The 16863-nt window shown below is 32.6% G+C and overlaps 2 protein-coding genes across 4 annotated transcripts in view; both read right to left on the bottom strand.

Moving 5' to 3' along the window:
* The window catches only part of LOC134265957 (uncharacterized), a 30003-nt gene extending 23367 nt beyond the window's left edge, over window positions 1–6636 (bottom strand). The window contains exons 1-5 of the mRNA XM_062748155.1: window positions 6477–6636; window positions 3641–4332; window positions 2857–3165; window positions 707–979; window positions 266–568 (exon numbers count right to left, since the gene is read on the bottom strand). Coding sequence (XP_062604139.1) covers window positions 266–568; window positions 707–979; window positions 2857–3165; window positions 3641–4259 — 1504 coding nt within the window. The 5' untranslated portion in view covers window positions 4260–4332; window positions 6477–6636. The remainder of the gene's footprint in view (window positions 1–265; window positions 569–706; window positions 980–2856; window positions 3166–3640; window positions 4333–6476) is intronic.
* The window catches only part of LOC134265961 (uncharacterized), a 73795-nt gene that overhangs the window by 41748 nt on the left and 15184 nt on the right, over window positions 1–16863 (bottom strand). The window lies entirely within an intron of this gene.

Here is a 16863-nt window from a genome sequence, read left to right as displayed (position 1 = left end):
AATTTTCTTTACGTAACAAAACATACAAATTTAAGAAAATTGATGATTGTTACTTTTGCAGTATGTTTAGCAAACTTCCTCCCTGATAATGAATTCTACAATTTTTTTTTTAAAAATCATAATAGGTTTTTCAAAGGCATTCTTGGCAATCTCAAAATCACAGCCATTTTCCGCTCGAAGGCGCTACAAGCTATTTTTGGGGACTTAAAAACAAAATTGTCATCAAAGTTATTTAGTGGCTGATTGAAGTAATATTTCGACTTACGTCCTGTCACATCAAGAAGAACCGATTCACTGACACCCTCTCCAATGCTATTCCATATACGAAGTCGGTAATACAATTTATCATCGAACTTTGCTCTTGTCACCTTGAGTACAGGGTTATTTGGATCTACTGTACTACCAAAATACTTCTGTTCTTCAACGTTGATGGCTTTGAAGATAACAGCGTCATTGCTCTTCTCCCATATCGCCCTTACCGCTGGTGGACAAGATGATATAACTGATTTCATCTCGGTGTTATTCCCGTAACAAACTGGTTTCACTAAAAGTGTGACTTTTGGTACATCTATAAATACATTTATGCATATATTTATATTGCATTTGTCTTATAGAAAGCAATAATGAGGCTAACATTAACATTAGTGCAAGTCTGACGTATAATTATTTGAATGTTTGAACTAAGAGGATACTTAATATAACAAACCTAGGATCAGTGACTCGGAAACAGCACCAACTGCATTGGCTATTGTACAAGTATACTCTCCAATGTCCTGAATAGATGTAGAAGTTATAGTAAGAAAGTTCTGGCTTAGATCCCCACCTACATATTTTTTGTTATCTATACTCATAATTTCGCCATCTTTGGTCCACGTAATGCGATCTACTTTTGGACAGTCCTTTGAGACTTCATACTTGTAATGAAGAATAATATTGCTGTTTTCCGAGGTAACTTCAATTTTTTGAAGAACTGGTTGCTCTGTAATGGTTAATTCATTCAATATTTTGAAAAATATATTATTATTTATTTGTGATTATTCTTGAAAAAAAAAAACACACTATTATACACAAATGAAAATCTGCTTCGGCTGGCTGAACAGAATTAAAAAAAAATAAGGCTAAGTTTCTTTCTACTGTCACATAATCATTTGCATTTATAATAATTGTGAAATTTTTAATTTTTTTCTATTGTCAAAATAATATCTTTAAGATAATAACAAGAGGCCCACGGGCCTTATAGGTCACCTGAGTATCATGTAACAACTTTCAAACAATGGAGTTTGGTTTGAGTTTTAAAACCAGAGGACATGAAATTCACAATTTTGAAAGAGGCACCATTGCTTATCATAATGAATACACTTAGCATGCTCACTCTAGTTACTTTATACCCAGAGGTAGATAAGAGAAACAAAGAGAAAATGCATTTCCATTTTGTAACCAGTTGTGCACCCGACCCCACAGGAACCACATATTTAAAAATTTTATTTCATCATGAATGATTTATTAATATCAAAGAGCAGATTTCAAAACATTAATTTACATTCAGACTATGTAACCCCCCCCCCCTCAACACCCCTGACCCAGGGGGCATGAAATTAACTATTTTGCTAGATGCACCTTTCTTCATCATAAATATATATACTTAGATCATTGGCATAATACCCAGTAGCAAAGAAAAAATATTTTCAAAGAATTCATGCATTTTCAGTAGATAATCATTAAAGGCATTTAGAGCCCCGCTCTTACACCAAAACACCTGACCCAGGGGCCATGAAATTGACGATTTTGGAAGAGGCATCCTTCCTAACTATATACTTAGTTAGTTTGTCTAATACTAAGGAGCAAAGAAGAACATTTTTAAAGAATTAATGTTTTTTCATTATATAATTAACCCACCCACCCCTTTCACCAAAACCCCTGACCCAGGGACCATCCAATTCATACACATGGTTGAAGCACTCTTGTTGATAATAGCTACTGAGTAGATTAATTCATTAATACCCAGGATCAGAGGAGAATGATTTTTGAAGGAATTAATGCCTATTTACTATATGATCAAAGCCCCCTAACACCACAACCCCCAACTCAGGGGTAATAAAATTCACAATTTTGGAAGAATCACTCTTGCTCATCATAATTATATATTCTTAGTTATTTTGTTGAATACCCAGGAGTAAAGAAGACGATTTTTAACATTTGTTTAAAGAATTAATGCATTTTCCTTATATAATCAATAGAGCCCCACCTTAACACCAGAACCCCTGACCCAGGGGCCATGAAATTCACAATTGTCAAAGAGGCACACTTGGTCATCATAACTATGTACTTGGTTAATTAGTTTAATACCAAGGAGCAGAGGAGAAGATTTTCAAAGAAATAATGTAATCTATTTATACCCGCCCTAACACCAGAACCCCTAACCCAGGGGCCATGTAGAATAGTCATTCTACTGAAAAATGAGAACTAATTGCAATAGTATAAATTTTAATGCAGATTTGTAGATAAGCTATTAGTTACTCACATATAAAAGTTTAGAAAAATTCACTCAGGGGAAAGTTGGGAAATCGACTAAATTTAAATTTGAATTCAAAATGAATTTAGAATGACCCATTTGCACACCGTACTTTCTCTATATGAAATTTTTATGACAGACAAGCTGTAAACAATAGCCAATTAGTATCAAAAGTTGTTGTTTTAACCTGTAACTAGGATACCCAGGATACCTCCTAATCTTCGGTTACAAGGGCATAATAAGAATGTATAATAATTATTCTGTTAAGTCATACGTTAAGAATTCGAGGTCCCTTTGATTAAATTGTTTTTTCCTGTTAAATTTGAACAGTATTAAAATAATACCTCCAATGATTTTCAGGGTCAATATATTACTGGCTATATTTATTTGCTGTCCACTTGTATGTCCCCCTGATAGCATTGCCTGGTAGTCACCGTGGTCTTTCATTGATGCATTTGATATCACGAGCCGCATACTCGTGCTTTCTTGGTATTTCTCTGCATTGATATCTAGCCTCTCTGAAAGACCCCCTCTTACTCTGTGCCAAGTGATATGCCAGTTAGGTTTTGATGTTTGCCCTACGTCAGCTTCGATGCATGCTGTTTCCCCACACATGATTGTTGTTTGTCCTCTAATAGCAATTGTTGGTAACTCTAAAGAAATTAGTTTGTACATTTCATAAGATGGATTAAGATTCAATTTTCTAGAATGATTCTCCAAGATTGATACATTTCGAACATATTACAGAAAGATATTTGTGTGGAGCATTATGAAAGCATTTTGATGTGGCAAACCTTTTTCTAAAATATTTGTTATCTTAAGAAGATTCTTTGAAATTTAATTTTCCTAGAATATTATAGTGAAAAGGAAAGGGATTTTTGTCTACTCTATTTAATCTTAGTTAAATGTTTAAAAACATTGAAAACTTGAAAAATTTATCAATGATTTAATAACTATTTTTGAAACCAAGAAGGGATAGACTTACATGCAATAGGATATAAAGAACAAAAAATGTTCACGAATATATACTGATATGACTTTTATAACACATCTTTGATGACCTGTCATATATTCTCTATAAGACAAAACTTGTATAGCGACATACCTTACATGTACAAAGAGACTCACCTTCATTTGGAGCCTGATCAAGAAGCCTCAATGTTCCTTGAAGCAGTAACTTGTAATGTTCCATATGATAATAACCAGAATTACACATCTTGGTATCTGCAAGTTCTCTCTCGTAATTTGTTGGATTAGAGCCCGGATTGGACTTCACGAACCCATACAACCTTTTCATAATATTTTCTAACTCTTCCCAGCGCGATTCAAACATAACATCAGGAATACTAGAAGATTCCAGATGACCATAAATTTCGTTTCGGATTCGCCTGAGGCGTTCGATGTCATCGCCGATGAGATTATCACCACTTTCCGGTTCGTTTCCCCATCCCTTTGTTGTTACTACTTTTTTACACAGGTTCTGTATGAGTTTATATAACAAAGTTACATCGAATTTGGCATAATCAGGGATATCAGGAGGCGATACATAACATAAATCTTTCTGTTCCTCACTTAGTTTGTATTTTCCTTGTAATAGTGCATGGCAAAGGCAAATTTCACTGTATAGGTCACAAGGCTTAATGTAAATTTTAAGAACATCTTTCATTGGTAATTTTATTTTGTCTACCACGGCTATCGCCAGACGGACAAAGTTTTGTTGAGTACTTGTTAAGAATGTTGATGCCATTTTTAATTATGTCTCACGCTTTTCCTTATGACGTGTCATTTTTTCCATAAATCTCATGATTTCCTCCTTTTTTCTGTAAAAAATGTACAATATAGAGCTTTTTTTATTTTTAAAAATCAAAAATCCGAACTTTGAAACGAAAACCTTTTTTTTTTAAGTCATCATACGTATTTGTGTGGGCTCAGAAAAACGGCGATACTTCACGTTATTGTAATATACTATGTAATCTAGATCTATCCAGCAGTTTGAAATAGCAAATGGTTTTACTTTTTGGTAATTTGAAGACCTACTTATTTTTGAGTGACATCATAGTAAACATAAATAGACAACGCAACCTTACTGTAGCCTAAACTGCGCTGCGTAATGAACAACATGTATCAACTTTTCGCTATTTTAATGGAATTGAAGGGGCATAAGGAAAATGATGCATTTAATGATGTCATAGCGCATAGACTAGAGAGAACATTACATTGTCATCTATAGTGAGCAAGAAATTGAGCGGTTTCAACTGTTCGGAAATCCACATGGAGGAAAAAAGGCCCTTAGTGGCCTTGTTCTTTAATTACAGTATACTGTTTAATATAATGTGTATTAATTTGTTTTATGGTCTATTTCCATTACGTTTCTTTTAAAATGTTAACCTCATGTTTACCCCGGGGTGGAATTCCATTTAATGCCGGTAACTTTAGACCTGTGGTAAGCATTTAAACTAACTGAGCAGTGAGTGATCTGGTTTCTGTTGTGTCATAGGACCTTTGCTTATACAGCCTTAACTACACGTGTATGCAGGGTTGATTCCATATATCAATGATACATTTTATGACGTTTTGGTAAGTTAAATAAACCTTTAGTAATATACTAGGAGATAAAAAAAAATGAATTTAAAAACGCCGATTTTTGTGTGAAACGAAATGATTACATGATTTGAGACACAAGTGGTGTAATAAAAAATGATATTTTTCACAAAATTTTACTAAAGATTTCATACTAATAACAAACAATGAAGCAATATCTGCAATTAATAATTTTGTGTTTACATGAATATTAATGAAGGATGTATGTAAACAGTGTATAGACACGCATGTCTACGGGAAATCATTGACAACGAAGTTGTGACTACGATTATAAATGAAAGGTTAGCTTAAGAAAGAATAGTTATTTCTTTTGCAAGTATACAAGCTCATAGAAAGAATGTCATTACCACATAAAAATTCACTCATGCAAATACTATAACGACAAATGTGCCCTAGATGTGTGAACCTATACATGTATAATGCTTGCCTTCAATCTCAGTTTGGAGCTTTTAAACTGACTGCAAAACATAAAAAACGTAAAACATAAAACTTATTGTACAAAAAAATGAACGATGAAGAAGTAAAGAGAAGGATACTTTAAAACCCCACCCGTCAGAAAGGACAGAAAATTGATTCATCTTTAGAATTAAGGACAATGTTAGGTAGGTGGGGCTTCATTCATTCAGGAAATGTTAATCGTATGTCACATCAGGCAATTAAAAAATCTTCACAATACCAGACATTTAAATAGTATGCGATTTGAAACTTCATATTTAGCGTTGAAAACAATCTTTAGTAAATTATACCCATGATATCAAAATTGTTGCCTTTATATCATTTTGAGTCATAACTACAACAAAAAATTAGTGTCAAAATGTGTAACAATAATTTTCCGTAATGTTTATTGTTGAAATTACGTTCTTTGAATTACATATCTTAATAGAAAAGTCGAAAAATTGAAGGAAAAAAAAATTATATTCATGAAATTAGATCATAAAACAAAGATAATGAAAAGTGATCGATACAAACAATCTACATGATCTGTTATCCATAGAATTTGTGTAAAATGGTATAAAATACTGAACCCTGAAAATATCATAGAAAAACTCTTTTCTTAAACGCTTTTACACATAAAAAAAGAAATAATTCAAATATATATATATATATAGTGTTTAGCAATCATTGTTACATGTATGTTTGGGTGGGGACAATTAAATGTTTAAACATTCATATTGGATAACTATTATGCACGAGATAACATAAAATAGAATGAATATTTTTTTTTTCAAATACATGTAGTCTGTTCAAAAGTAGCATCACACAGTTGTCATAGTTCTCCAAATAGATTTTGGATAAGATTAGAAAGCGTTTGACCGTACAACAATAACATAGAGAGGAAATAATAAAGTTGTTATGACGTTACCATGGTTGCTTGTCCTATTTTCTTTGCAGCGTTACACTAGTGTACATCTTCTATTCATCACAATCCAAATATATTTTAATTGAATATCTCTTTTTTTCTCTAGCAAAATGTCAATCCACGTCAAACTTTGAATTTTCGTACTACCATGTCACAGTATTGGTATTTTGCCTTTGTCAATGAAGTTAATTTATTTAATATGCACCTGAGGTCCGACAAAGGTAAATCTCAGTTCAAAATGACTACAGTCCATCATTTATTGACGAATTGTACTATGAACAACTAAAGATTTATTTGCTTTTCAACAATTGAACATTTCCCAGTTTTCTTAACCAAAGGTATGAGGAAAGAATAAAATTTTATCATTAATCAAAACGAAAGTAGACTGTTATTTTACCACAGGGTTGGGGTTTTCGATAGGGTAATTATTCGCAATGTGGTTCAGGTGGCAGACTGAGAGGATAGTTTTTTTTTTTAAATCGAAACGTTTTTTGACTGACGGTTTACTTGATATTGAACTGCTTATTTAAAATGTGCATTGAAAAAAATTAAATTCCCTCGACATGTAATAATAGTATGATGTAGTCCCTTGAGTAATTTGAAGCTTTTAGGAATAAAACATGTACAACTTACACAATGAGCCATAAGGATAGCGCAGGGACAATCTCAAAATTTCATGTGAATGAAGCCTATTTTCACTATTTTGCCGCAGCTGCAACTGCTTCCAGGCCCTTGTTTGTAACCTAGGCTACCATACAAATTGCAGAATGACATTTTTACATACCACTGAACAGCAAGAGATATTGGCTCATCCACCTCGTTTTCAAGCTACAATTTATCCTATGAACCCATCCCGCTTTTCTGGTGAGATACCGGTAGAGCGAGTTTTGAGCTTATTTTCGTATTTCTAGTCCATATCCCATATACAGTAGTAGTGACACTAAAGTGTCATATTTCAATAAAATATACAAGGCCACAAATTCCCTCCAAATGCACCCATAAAATATTCTACCTATAAAATTGCCTATAATATGCATTCAAACCTTAGGTTTCTCTATTATTTTTTCTAGTTTTTGACCGGTACTTTATTCGAAACTATCCTTTGCCATCTCACATTTTTAAAATTTCTCTTAAACAAGTAACAGCTTTTTAAACAGCTTGCCTGAATACATCAATAATATCTGCATGAGGAGGGATAAATCTTTTGAGCAATACTTTTAAATTAGTTTTCGAGAACCTTGCGTATAATGAAATCTTGATTTCATTTAAACTTTAGAAGAATCATCTCTACACTGCATACAAAAGAGTGGTTTTTATGCAAGTAGATTGATCTACCCTTAGATCTAAATGGATTTCTAACTTCTTTGTAACACCTATTAAAAAATCAAAGTACTGAAAGCACTCATGGGAGTTGAACGTGGTGTTAAATAAAATCTTTCATCGGGAGGTTAAGTGAGTGAACAATATTATCATTTCAAATACAGACAACTGTTTCAGAATTTTTGAGTTTTGAAAATTTTTACGCTTTAGGTAATACATCTCTTATACGCAACTCCTCTTACACCGCTGAACGAAATTTTCATAGAATCTTTATTATATATTGCCGTTGTGCACCTTCTATTACTTTTCCATCCTACACATATTTTGGGTTTTCCTTTGCAAAACATGGACACTGCCATTATATTCATATTAGAGGCGGTTGATCATTTATATAATTCACTGCCCACAGTCTTCAAATTTGTAAGATATTTTTCCTTGGCACCTTTACCCATGTGTTATGAAAATTTCAGTTTTGCTGGAATAATATCAATGTTGATAAAATGTGGATTTTAACACAGCATCCTTTTAAAAGCTAACAGGTTTGTTATATAAAACTTCTCTGTGAATATAAATATATTTCAATTAAACGAACATTATACATGGAGTACGTCAGAAATTAATCTTTTTTAACATTGTGAAGAAAAACGCAGCACAGTTTAGGTTACAAATGGAAATAATGGCGATTTTTAAAGATAAAAAATAAATACTTTTTTAAGATGGGCGATTCTTTCTAGGAATTCACTGATATCAAAAAAATGTAATGTGGTTTAAATCTACATGTTTGGGACATTTAGATTTTTTATTTAGACTTGTCATGTAATGTCGACGTCACACGACTTTGGCAATTATACTTACAGTTTAGAGGTCATCTATAAATTTCGATATTGCAAGGGCATAACCAAGTTAAAAATCTTAGTTTATTTTATAATCCTTTTCAACACTATATGCAGTTTGTGAAAAGTGCTGCGAACCTATATAGATTCCCTTTTTTAACTGGTAAAATTTAAACTGTTGGACGGCAGGTTGAATATTTTGCTGGTCAACTACATTAAATATAGCTATAATTAATTTACATGTATTTGCAAAATTTGAAGAGGTTCGCAGCACTTCTCAAATATCTTAATGCCTCTTGAGTTTACGTGTAAAATTTAAACAAGATATATTGAGGGTATGCCCTTGCAATAAACGATTTATTAGGGCCCTTCTATTTCTTTTTCAATGAATCTGCATACAAACACACGACAAATCGCTTGTCTGGAGAATGCACGTACAGTTTATAAATAAAATACTAAAATAGACATCGCATCCAAATTAACGGCTTTTTATTTTACAGCAAATAAAATCTTATTTGAGAACAAAATACATTTTTCATTGAACAAAATGTGACTTGATCAGCCTCTTACTGTGTACAAACTGCGTCATTTTTGCGAGATGATGTCACATTGACAAGTGCATTGCGATCGATGCATCGTTTATAAACTGTTGTGTGGGATCTAACAAACGACAAAACTGCATGTAATAGTAAGTGTGTATGTAGTATACAGCTATCCAGCTGTTTGAAATAGCAAATAATTTCATTTTGTGGTATTTTGAAGACCTTACATACAGTAAGGAGGCGGGGCCTAATTTGTACGGGAAATGTTTACTATGACGTCACACATAACCTTAACTGTGCTGCGAAGCAATATCAAGTTAAAAACAAATATTTAATGACCAAACATAAAAACAGTTGTATATGTGAGAGTTTGTGTGCGTATGAGTTATCTGGTACTGTAAGTAGATGAGATTATCTTTTTTTAAAAAAAAATCTTCATTTTGTTGTTTTTACGAAATGATTTTTACGAAAACATCAGTGTCCGTTTTTTGGTGTTAACATTTATAACAGAGTACTAGATTAACCGCTTTTGGCAGGTGATATTGCTGATTTAGTAATAAATACACATGTTTCCTGAAGTTTTTATGCATTAATGAATTCATTTAAACCAAGAAAATGTTCATGAAAAGTTTGAATAAATTCTGTGCACCGGTAAAAAAAAAATTGCTAAAAATCCTGGACTTTCGGGCGTCGGGACGACTGCATTTACCGCTTGCCGTTAGTATGTAGAGTTGTCGATCGTATCTTTTTCAGTGTATGACGCCACACAAAAAATGAGTTCCATTACGAAAAACTTTTAATGTTCTTTATAATTTAGTTTTTCTTTGAACGAAATATAATATTCAAAATAAGATTACTTTATCATTATTACATTAACTTACATTTCAAAGTATGAAAATTAGATCAATTCAGGAGAAAATGACATGAACTATTTGTGGCGGATGTTTATGCATGTTTTATGTTGAATATCATCGGAGTAAATCAGCCGATACAGTATCCCCTTTCCGGCTTTATATAATCAACACAAATTACTGCGCATATTAAATACGTGATGACCATGGGAGATTGAACATAGTTCAACTCCCAATCATGTACAAAAAAGGAAATGCTTTGTTAACATTCTAAAATATGGATATTATTAAATAAATATTTTAGTGGAGTGTATGTTCTCCACTGAAGTAAAGAGCAGTTATGTGTGGTAATTATTTTTTTTCTTAATGGGGGGGGGGGGGGTTGCCCCACTATCATATATTGAGTTTAAAATATTCACTACTTAGACCTGTGTGGAAAGAAAAATCAAAGATTTGGTACTTGTTTCTTATCCATCATGTTTCCAATGAGCATCTGAACAGAGACATATAATTGTTTATGCATCTGGAGACCATGACTTTGTTTAAATGCGTTGTTTATTATTTTTGGACTAGTCAGAATAAACAACAACGGCAACGGGAAACAAATGGAAAAATCATTTCTGTTTTAGTGTTGACACTGATATAATATTATACGATATGCTGCTTCATAGAATGAGATAAAACATTCAGGTATAGACAGAATTTCTGAAACATTACAGAAGGAGGTTAAAACTCTAATTCCATGTAAGTTAGAACATCCATTCATACAATAGAACAATCCAATGAAAAGGCGCGAAGAAAGCATTGACATTTGGCGCGAAAAAAGCGATTCACCCATTTCGTAGACTATAAATGGACTGATCCAGTAGTATAGAAAAGCAGAAAAAAGGATACGCGGACAAGTTGAAACGTTAAATCACATGGAATAATCGTTCCCTGCAAAAAGATTAAAGAGAGTAAACACTACAGTATTTTGCATCAGTAATATCATTTTTCCCTGAAAACTGTTTCTTTTAAAATGCAGGTAAAGAATTCCAATGTTAATCAGCTGGTACAAAATCTAGCTCTGTAGGTATGATCTAGTGGTTTCGGAATTAGCAAATATCAATCCTTATATAGCCTGACGCCGTGACGTCAGGTGAATATTATGGCAAGTCGAACGTTGCAATATTCGATCTTTTCCATTTGCATTGTAAAATTTTCCATTTGTACTGTATCCGAGGAATTGTTTTTTTTGTTTCGAAGAATTTCATTGGTTTAATCTAATCATATAACGGATTTGGTAATACCCGAGATGTTCCGGGAAGTTTACACGTGTGATCCAGTCTAAGCATATATAGACAGGTGACCAGTAATGTAAAGGGCAGCGCTAATGTCTATATTCTTCAAAACTTATCTTGCGTCGAACAAACTGATGAGCGTGGGTAAAGGAATGTTAAATTACTTTTCAAAATAATATGTTGTCATTTTGAAATTTTTCACTGGCTTGATAATTTCTGCAGATTATTTCATAGGTTGTTTGACGTGTGTGCTTAGTTTATTTCAAATGTACATCATTCTTAATTTTTTTTCTACATTATCATTTGTTTTAATTCCTGTCTTTCCTTTATTGATTCAATAAAAGACAGTTAAAACCTTATCAGTAGCACGAAAGGACCTAAACATAAAATCTCTCTGTCTAGCTGTATTTCTGTGGTCTGTTTGTAACACCTTTTTCATTATCATTTTTCAAATCTAGAAAAACAAAATTTTGCACGCAAGAACCTTATAAGCATTTCTAAAAAAAAAACTATGATAAATTTCATGAACATTATGTATAACAATGGTGTTTATAAGTAATTCAAGCGTGAAAAATCAGCCAATTAAGTATGAAAAAGTTTTTAAACGTCATGGTACTAAACGTGTCTAAAAATAGATTGTATAGTTAAAATGCCACATTCTTATATATGGTTTATATTTGGCTGTTTCCATCATAAACCCAAGTGACGTTTCTTAAATACGGTAGTGACATGTGAAATATATCAAATCTTTTTGCGCTACAACTGAGCTCTTTCTAATTTCATTAGAAGGTATATGCAATGTAAACGTTCGAAAAAGTGGCATGCTCCGTGAACCATGTTTATCAAAATAATATAGATATATATTTCTTTAGATAACCAGAAAAACGCTATGGGAGAACTAAGCGTGCATAAGCTCACTAGCTTCAGATATAAAAAAAAATCACATTCAGCTTGTGAATTTAATATTTAGAGAATAGTTCTCATCATTGATTTTTATAAAATTAAGATAAACAAAAAGTTTGTGAAAAGTTTTTCGCTAAAATAATTTTTTTTTCATATAGCAAAAATGATATGGTATCCATTGGATTCGAACCCTGGCAACACAAATTCTTAGTTGCATCCTCTATTGAGACTAGAACGCTAACCACTACGCTACATAAGTCCTGATAAGGTGTGGCATTAAAATCATGCTTGTGGTATGACCATTGACTTAAGCGACTTCAAGTATTTCTTAATACGAAAGTAATGTTATAAATTATATTTGTAGGGTACAGTGGGTCTTTGGTCCATAATTTTGAAAACCAGAATATGTATGTTTATATACAAACTTTGAGGATAAACTTAAAAAAAATGGAGAGAAGACCCATTGGCATTCATATCGAAAAATAGTGCTATAGTGTGAAGAAATGACTTGTTTTGTCTTCTTTCGTGTGTATAATATTTCATAGGCAAATAAATTTAATCTTCATGAGATTTCTGAAAGTTGTCAATTTATCATTGAGTCAAATGCTGACTGACAATTTTCATACTTATTATTAGTTCATTATTTATACACTGAATTGACGACGGCTTTTCCGTTATTTCCTGACCATGACAAAGAGCATACGGTGGGTGTGACCGGTCAGCAGGGGATGCTCACTCCTCCATGGCACCTGATCCCACCTTTGATGTGTCAGAGGTCTGTGTTTGCTCTGTACCTATTTCGTATTGATTTATGGACTTTGAGATTGAATACTGTTCGTTTTTTCCATATCTTTCCTATAGAGATTTAATATAAAGTATACTTTTATGTAAATAAGATGAAATGGGTTTCAAAGTAGGGAAGTATGGAAATAATTTGGTTACAGACACTTGAAATCATTTTGAAAAGAAAACAATTAAAATAACACCAATTTCTGATAAAGAATTGTATATTTAACATTTCTAAGTAAAACGTAATGCTTCACAGAATAAAATAAATTAAAAAAAAAATAGGTGTGCTACATTCTTTAAGTTTTAACTTTTCTACTTGCGAAAGACACCTGTTTGTATGAAATTACAAGCATATACGAGATACTGAAAGGAAAAAAGAAACGCAGGGTAAATTTTGGAGTGAAGCTGAGGAACCAATCTGGCACAAACATGCGAACTTTTGAAGATTTATTTGCAAGTTACCGACAGTATTCTAACCATCAGTCAATTAACAGTGAATCTTATATCGACGGTCGACAGTAGCAGCGTCTTTTGCTATTACAAAACTTTGACACTTTGAAAAACTTTATCGAAAACGTTGATACTTTGAAAAACTTTGGCGAAAACTTTGACACTTTGAAAAACTTTAGTGAAAACTTTTACACTTTGAAAAACTTTGGTGAAAAGTTTTCGATAAAGTTTTTCAAAGTGTTAAAGTTTGTCAAAGTATCAAAATCTTTGATAAAGTTTTTTTAAGTGTCCACGTTTTCGCCAAAATTCTCAAGTAATATTCAAATCCCCCTTCACCCAACGAGCAAACATTTCAATACTGAGCTGATTTGTGTTTTTATCTAGCCTTTATGCTCGGGTGAGCAGTGTGGGCCATGGGCCTCTTGTTAGTGTATTGAGTTTACCACTTTTTCATTTCAAATGCTCAGTAAACTTCCAAAAATATACCAAGTTTACTTAAAACTTTTTGAGGAGACAACAAAATTGATTAAGGAACCAAATTAGGATAATTTTTATCCCAAACTTATGTATTTTAAACTTTTATTACGAATTAATACATGTACTTTTGTATTCCTTGATTTACCGTGCGCCGTGGAACCGTACCCTATGCACATTAAAACATAACAAAATCTTTATTTTGCTCTAAGTATAATAAAAAAAAAATTCTGATGCACTTATATGAAAAATAAACATTTTTTGAAAGTTTCAGCTTAATGAGTCCATTACGTTTTGAGAAAAATGTTTTGTCCACGATTTCACCACTGTTGTGATCCCGTGCCGGATTGGACAAAGCAAGATGGCGGCGGGAACAAATCGAAACAAGAAGCCCATGGGCCTTATAGGTCATCTGAGCATTATGCAACAACTTACCAGTGATTGAATTTGATTCATGTTTTAAGCCAGATGCTATGGCATTCACAATTTTGAAAGAGGCACCATTGATCATCATAACAATACACTTAGCAGTTGCTTAGTTTGTTTACTTAATACCCATACGCAGGGTAAGGGAACACAAAATGCATTTCAACTAATCAGTAATAATCAGCAATAATCAGTAGTGCCCCTACCATACATGAACCCCCTGATCCTTAGGTCTTGATATTTGATTAATACCAAGGAGCAGATTTCAAACCATTCATTTATTTTCAGTATATAAGTACAACCCCCCCCTCTATGGTACCCCTGGCCCTGGGGCCTTGAAAATCACAATTGTGGAAGATATGGGCCCTTGTCCATCATAAATATATTGGTAGTTCATCTGCTTAATACCCTGGAGCAGAGAAGAAAATTTTCAAAGATTTAATGTATTTTCACTATATAATCAATAGAGCCCCGCCCTAACAGCAGAACCCCTGACCCTGGGGCTATAAAATTCACAATTATGGAAGAGGCATTCTTGCTCATCATAACTATATACTTAGTTAGTTTATTTATTTCGTAGGAGCAGAGGAGAAGATTTTCAAAGAATTCAGGTATTTTCACTATATCCATACAGTCCCACCCTAACACCAGAACCCCTGACCCTGGGGCCATAAAATTCATTAATTTGGTAGAAGCACTCTTGCTCATCATAACTATGCACTTTGTTAGTTTATTTAATACCCAGGAGCAGAAAAGAAGAATTTCAAAGAATTCAGGTATTTTCACTATATAATCTATAGAGCCCTGTCCTAACACTTTATTTAATTAATTTATAATAATTATTTTAAACAATATATCGAAAACAAGAATATAGGGTACGATAAACCCTAAGTCATCATTGCTTGCTATAGTTACCTAGCCCACAATGTTACATAGCCAAAATTTCTGACCAAATTCAACTGCTTAGAATTAAATAAACTTCAAGAGTTTTTTTCATATAGATTTATAAGGTCAACTGCTAACCAACAAGGATTCTTTCTTATAAGCATCACATAGAAATTTAGTTTTTGTAGATTTTAACGCGCTATACTCAGTCTGTAAATCAGTTTTTATTAAGGAGAACCCAATTTCCACTTTATTTTTTAATAAGACAAAATTTGCTCCCAAAAAATATTATTTTTTATGTTACATGTTACATGATTCGCCAATAGCTGTTATTATAAGCTGTAATTTTATAATTACCAAAACACAGTTGGTCCCGAAAGTTTTGTTTCTTGCGGTGTCAATAAGAGATTGGAAAGACCAGTATATGTTTTCAAAAATTGATACATATAAATAAAATAATTAATTAAACTTAATTCATCTCAGAAATTTTGTTAGATAATGCTTTATTTCAATTGTTGTGAAATATTTCTACCATCGGAGTGTGGAATTCTAATTTGCTTGATAAGGGAAAAGAAACATATGAACCTACAGGATACTAAGTTAACTGGTTGATTGCAAAGATTCATTGCATCTTTATTGATTTAATTCATGTTTTTCACTTGTTCAACTGTGTATATTTCTTGTATACTAAATAAGGCAGAAATTGAAGCAACATATACGTCAAATCTTACTCGCTTAAATTAATTTTATATTGATGCAAGATTAAACAAGGAACAATTGTTCACCTCAGAAAGGTCTCTCCATTTCAGATCAAAGTCGTCTTTCTCCATCACGTTGGTTGTCTGAGTTTTATGTTCCACTTCATTCCTGTATATTCGTATTCTTTCTACGTCATCAGTTGGGAGCTTCTGCCCTATTTCTGGTTTCTTCCCCCACTCGTTGGTTGGTGGAACGAGATTTGGACCATAGTTCCTCAACAACTTGTACATTATGGTTATATCAAATGTGGAGGAAGTGGGAATCGATTTATCAGCTGGGTGGTCATTTAAAAGAAAAAAAATATCGAATTTAATTTATGAAAATAACTATAACACGTCAAATCACAGTAATTTGGCTTATTAAATATGCAAATGTGTTGTATATGCTTATATTTGCTTCTGATCTTTGTTATATCTTTTACATAAGAATAATTTAATTCTGGTTGTAACGCTGTATTTGATTGGATGAAAAATTATTTTATATTGTATAAAATGGGTTGCCTACGTCATAATGACTTGCGTCAAAAACGTATTAATCCGCCTGACGTTACATTCAAATTTTGTACAAATTGAAGTCATTTTGTTGGAACAATCGTCTTTTTTTCTTACATCAAATGAATGAAAATTAAATTATAAGCAATGAATTTCATAGCTACCCATTTTATACGGTATAAACTGGGTTGGAACAGTTTACGCTTTTTTATAAACCGCTTCGCGGTTTATAAAGCGTAAACTGCCCCAACCCAGTTTATACCGTATAAAATGGGTAGCTATTAAATTCATTCCTTAATTATAACTAAATCAGATTTTTTAGCTTTAACGTCCAATTGAAAAATTGTAGACTACAGTTTTATTACGTATTGGAAGTTTTATAGTGAC

Source organism: Saccostrea cucullata, unplaced genomic scaffold, assembly GCF_032062105.1.
Source record: "Saccostrea cucullata isolate Sc308-1 unplaced genomic scaffold, CSIRO_AGI_Scuc_v1 ctg1694, whole genome shotgun sequence".
Classification (NCBI taxonomy): Eukaryota; Metazoa; Mollusca; class Bivalvia; order Ostreida; family Ostreidae; genus Saccostrea; species Saccostrea cuccullata.
The sequence above is the reverse complement of the archived record's forward strand: the minus strand, read 5'-3'. Positions and strand labels throughout refer to the sequence as shown.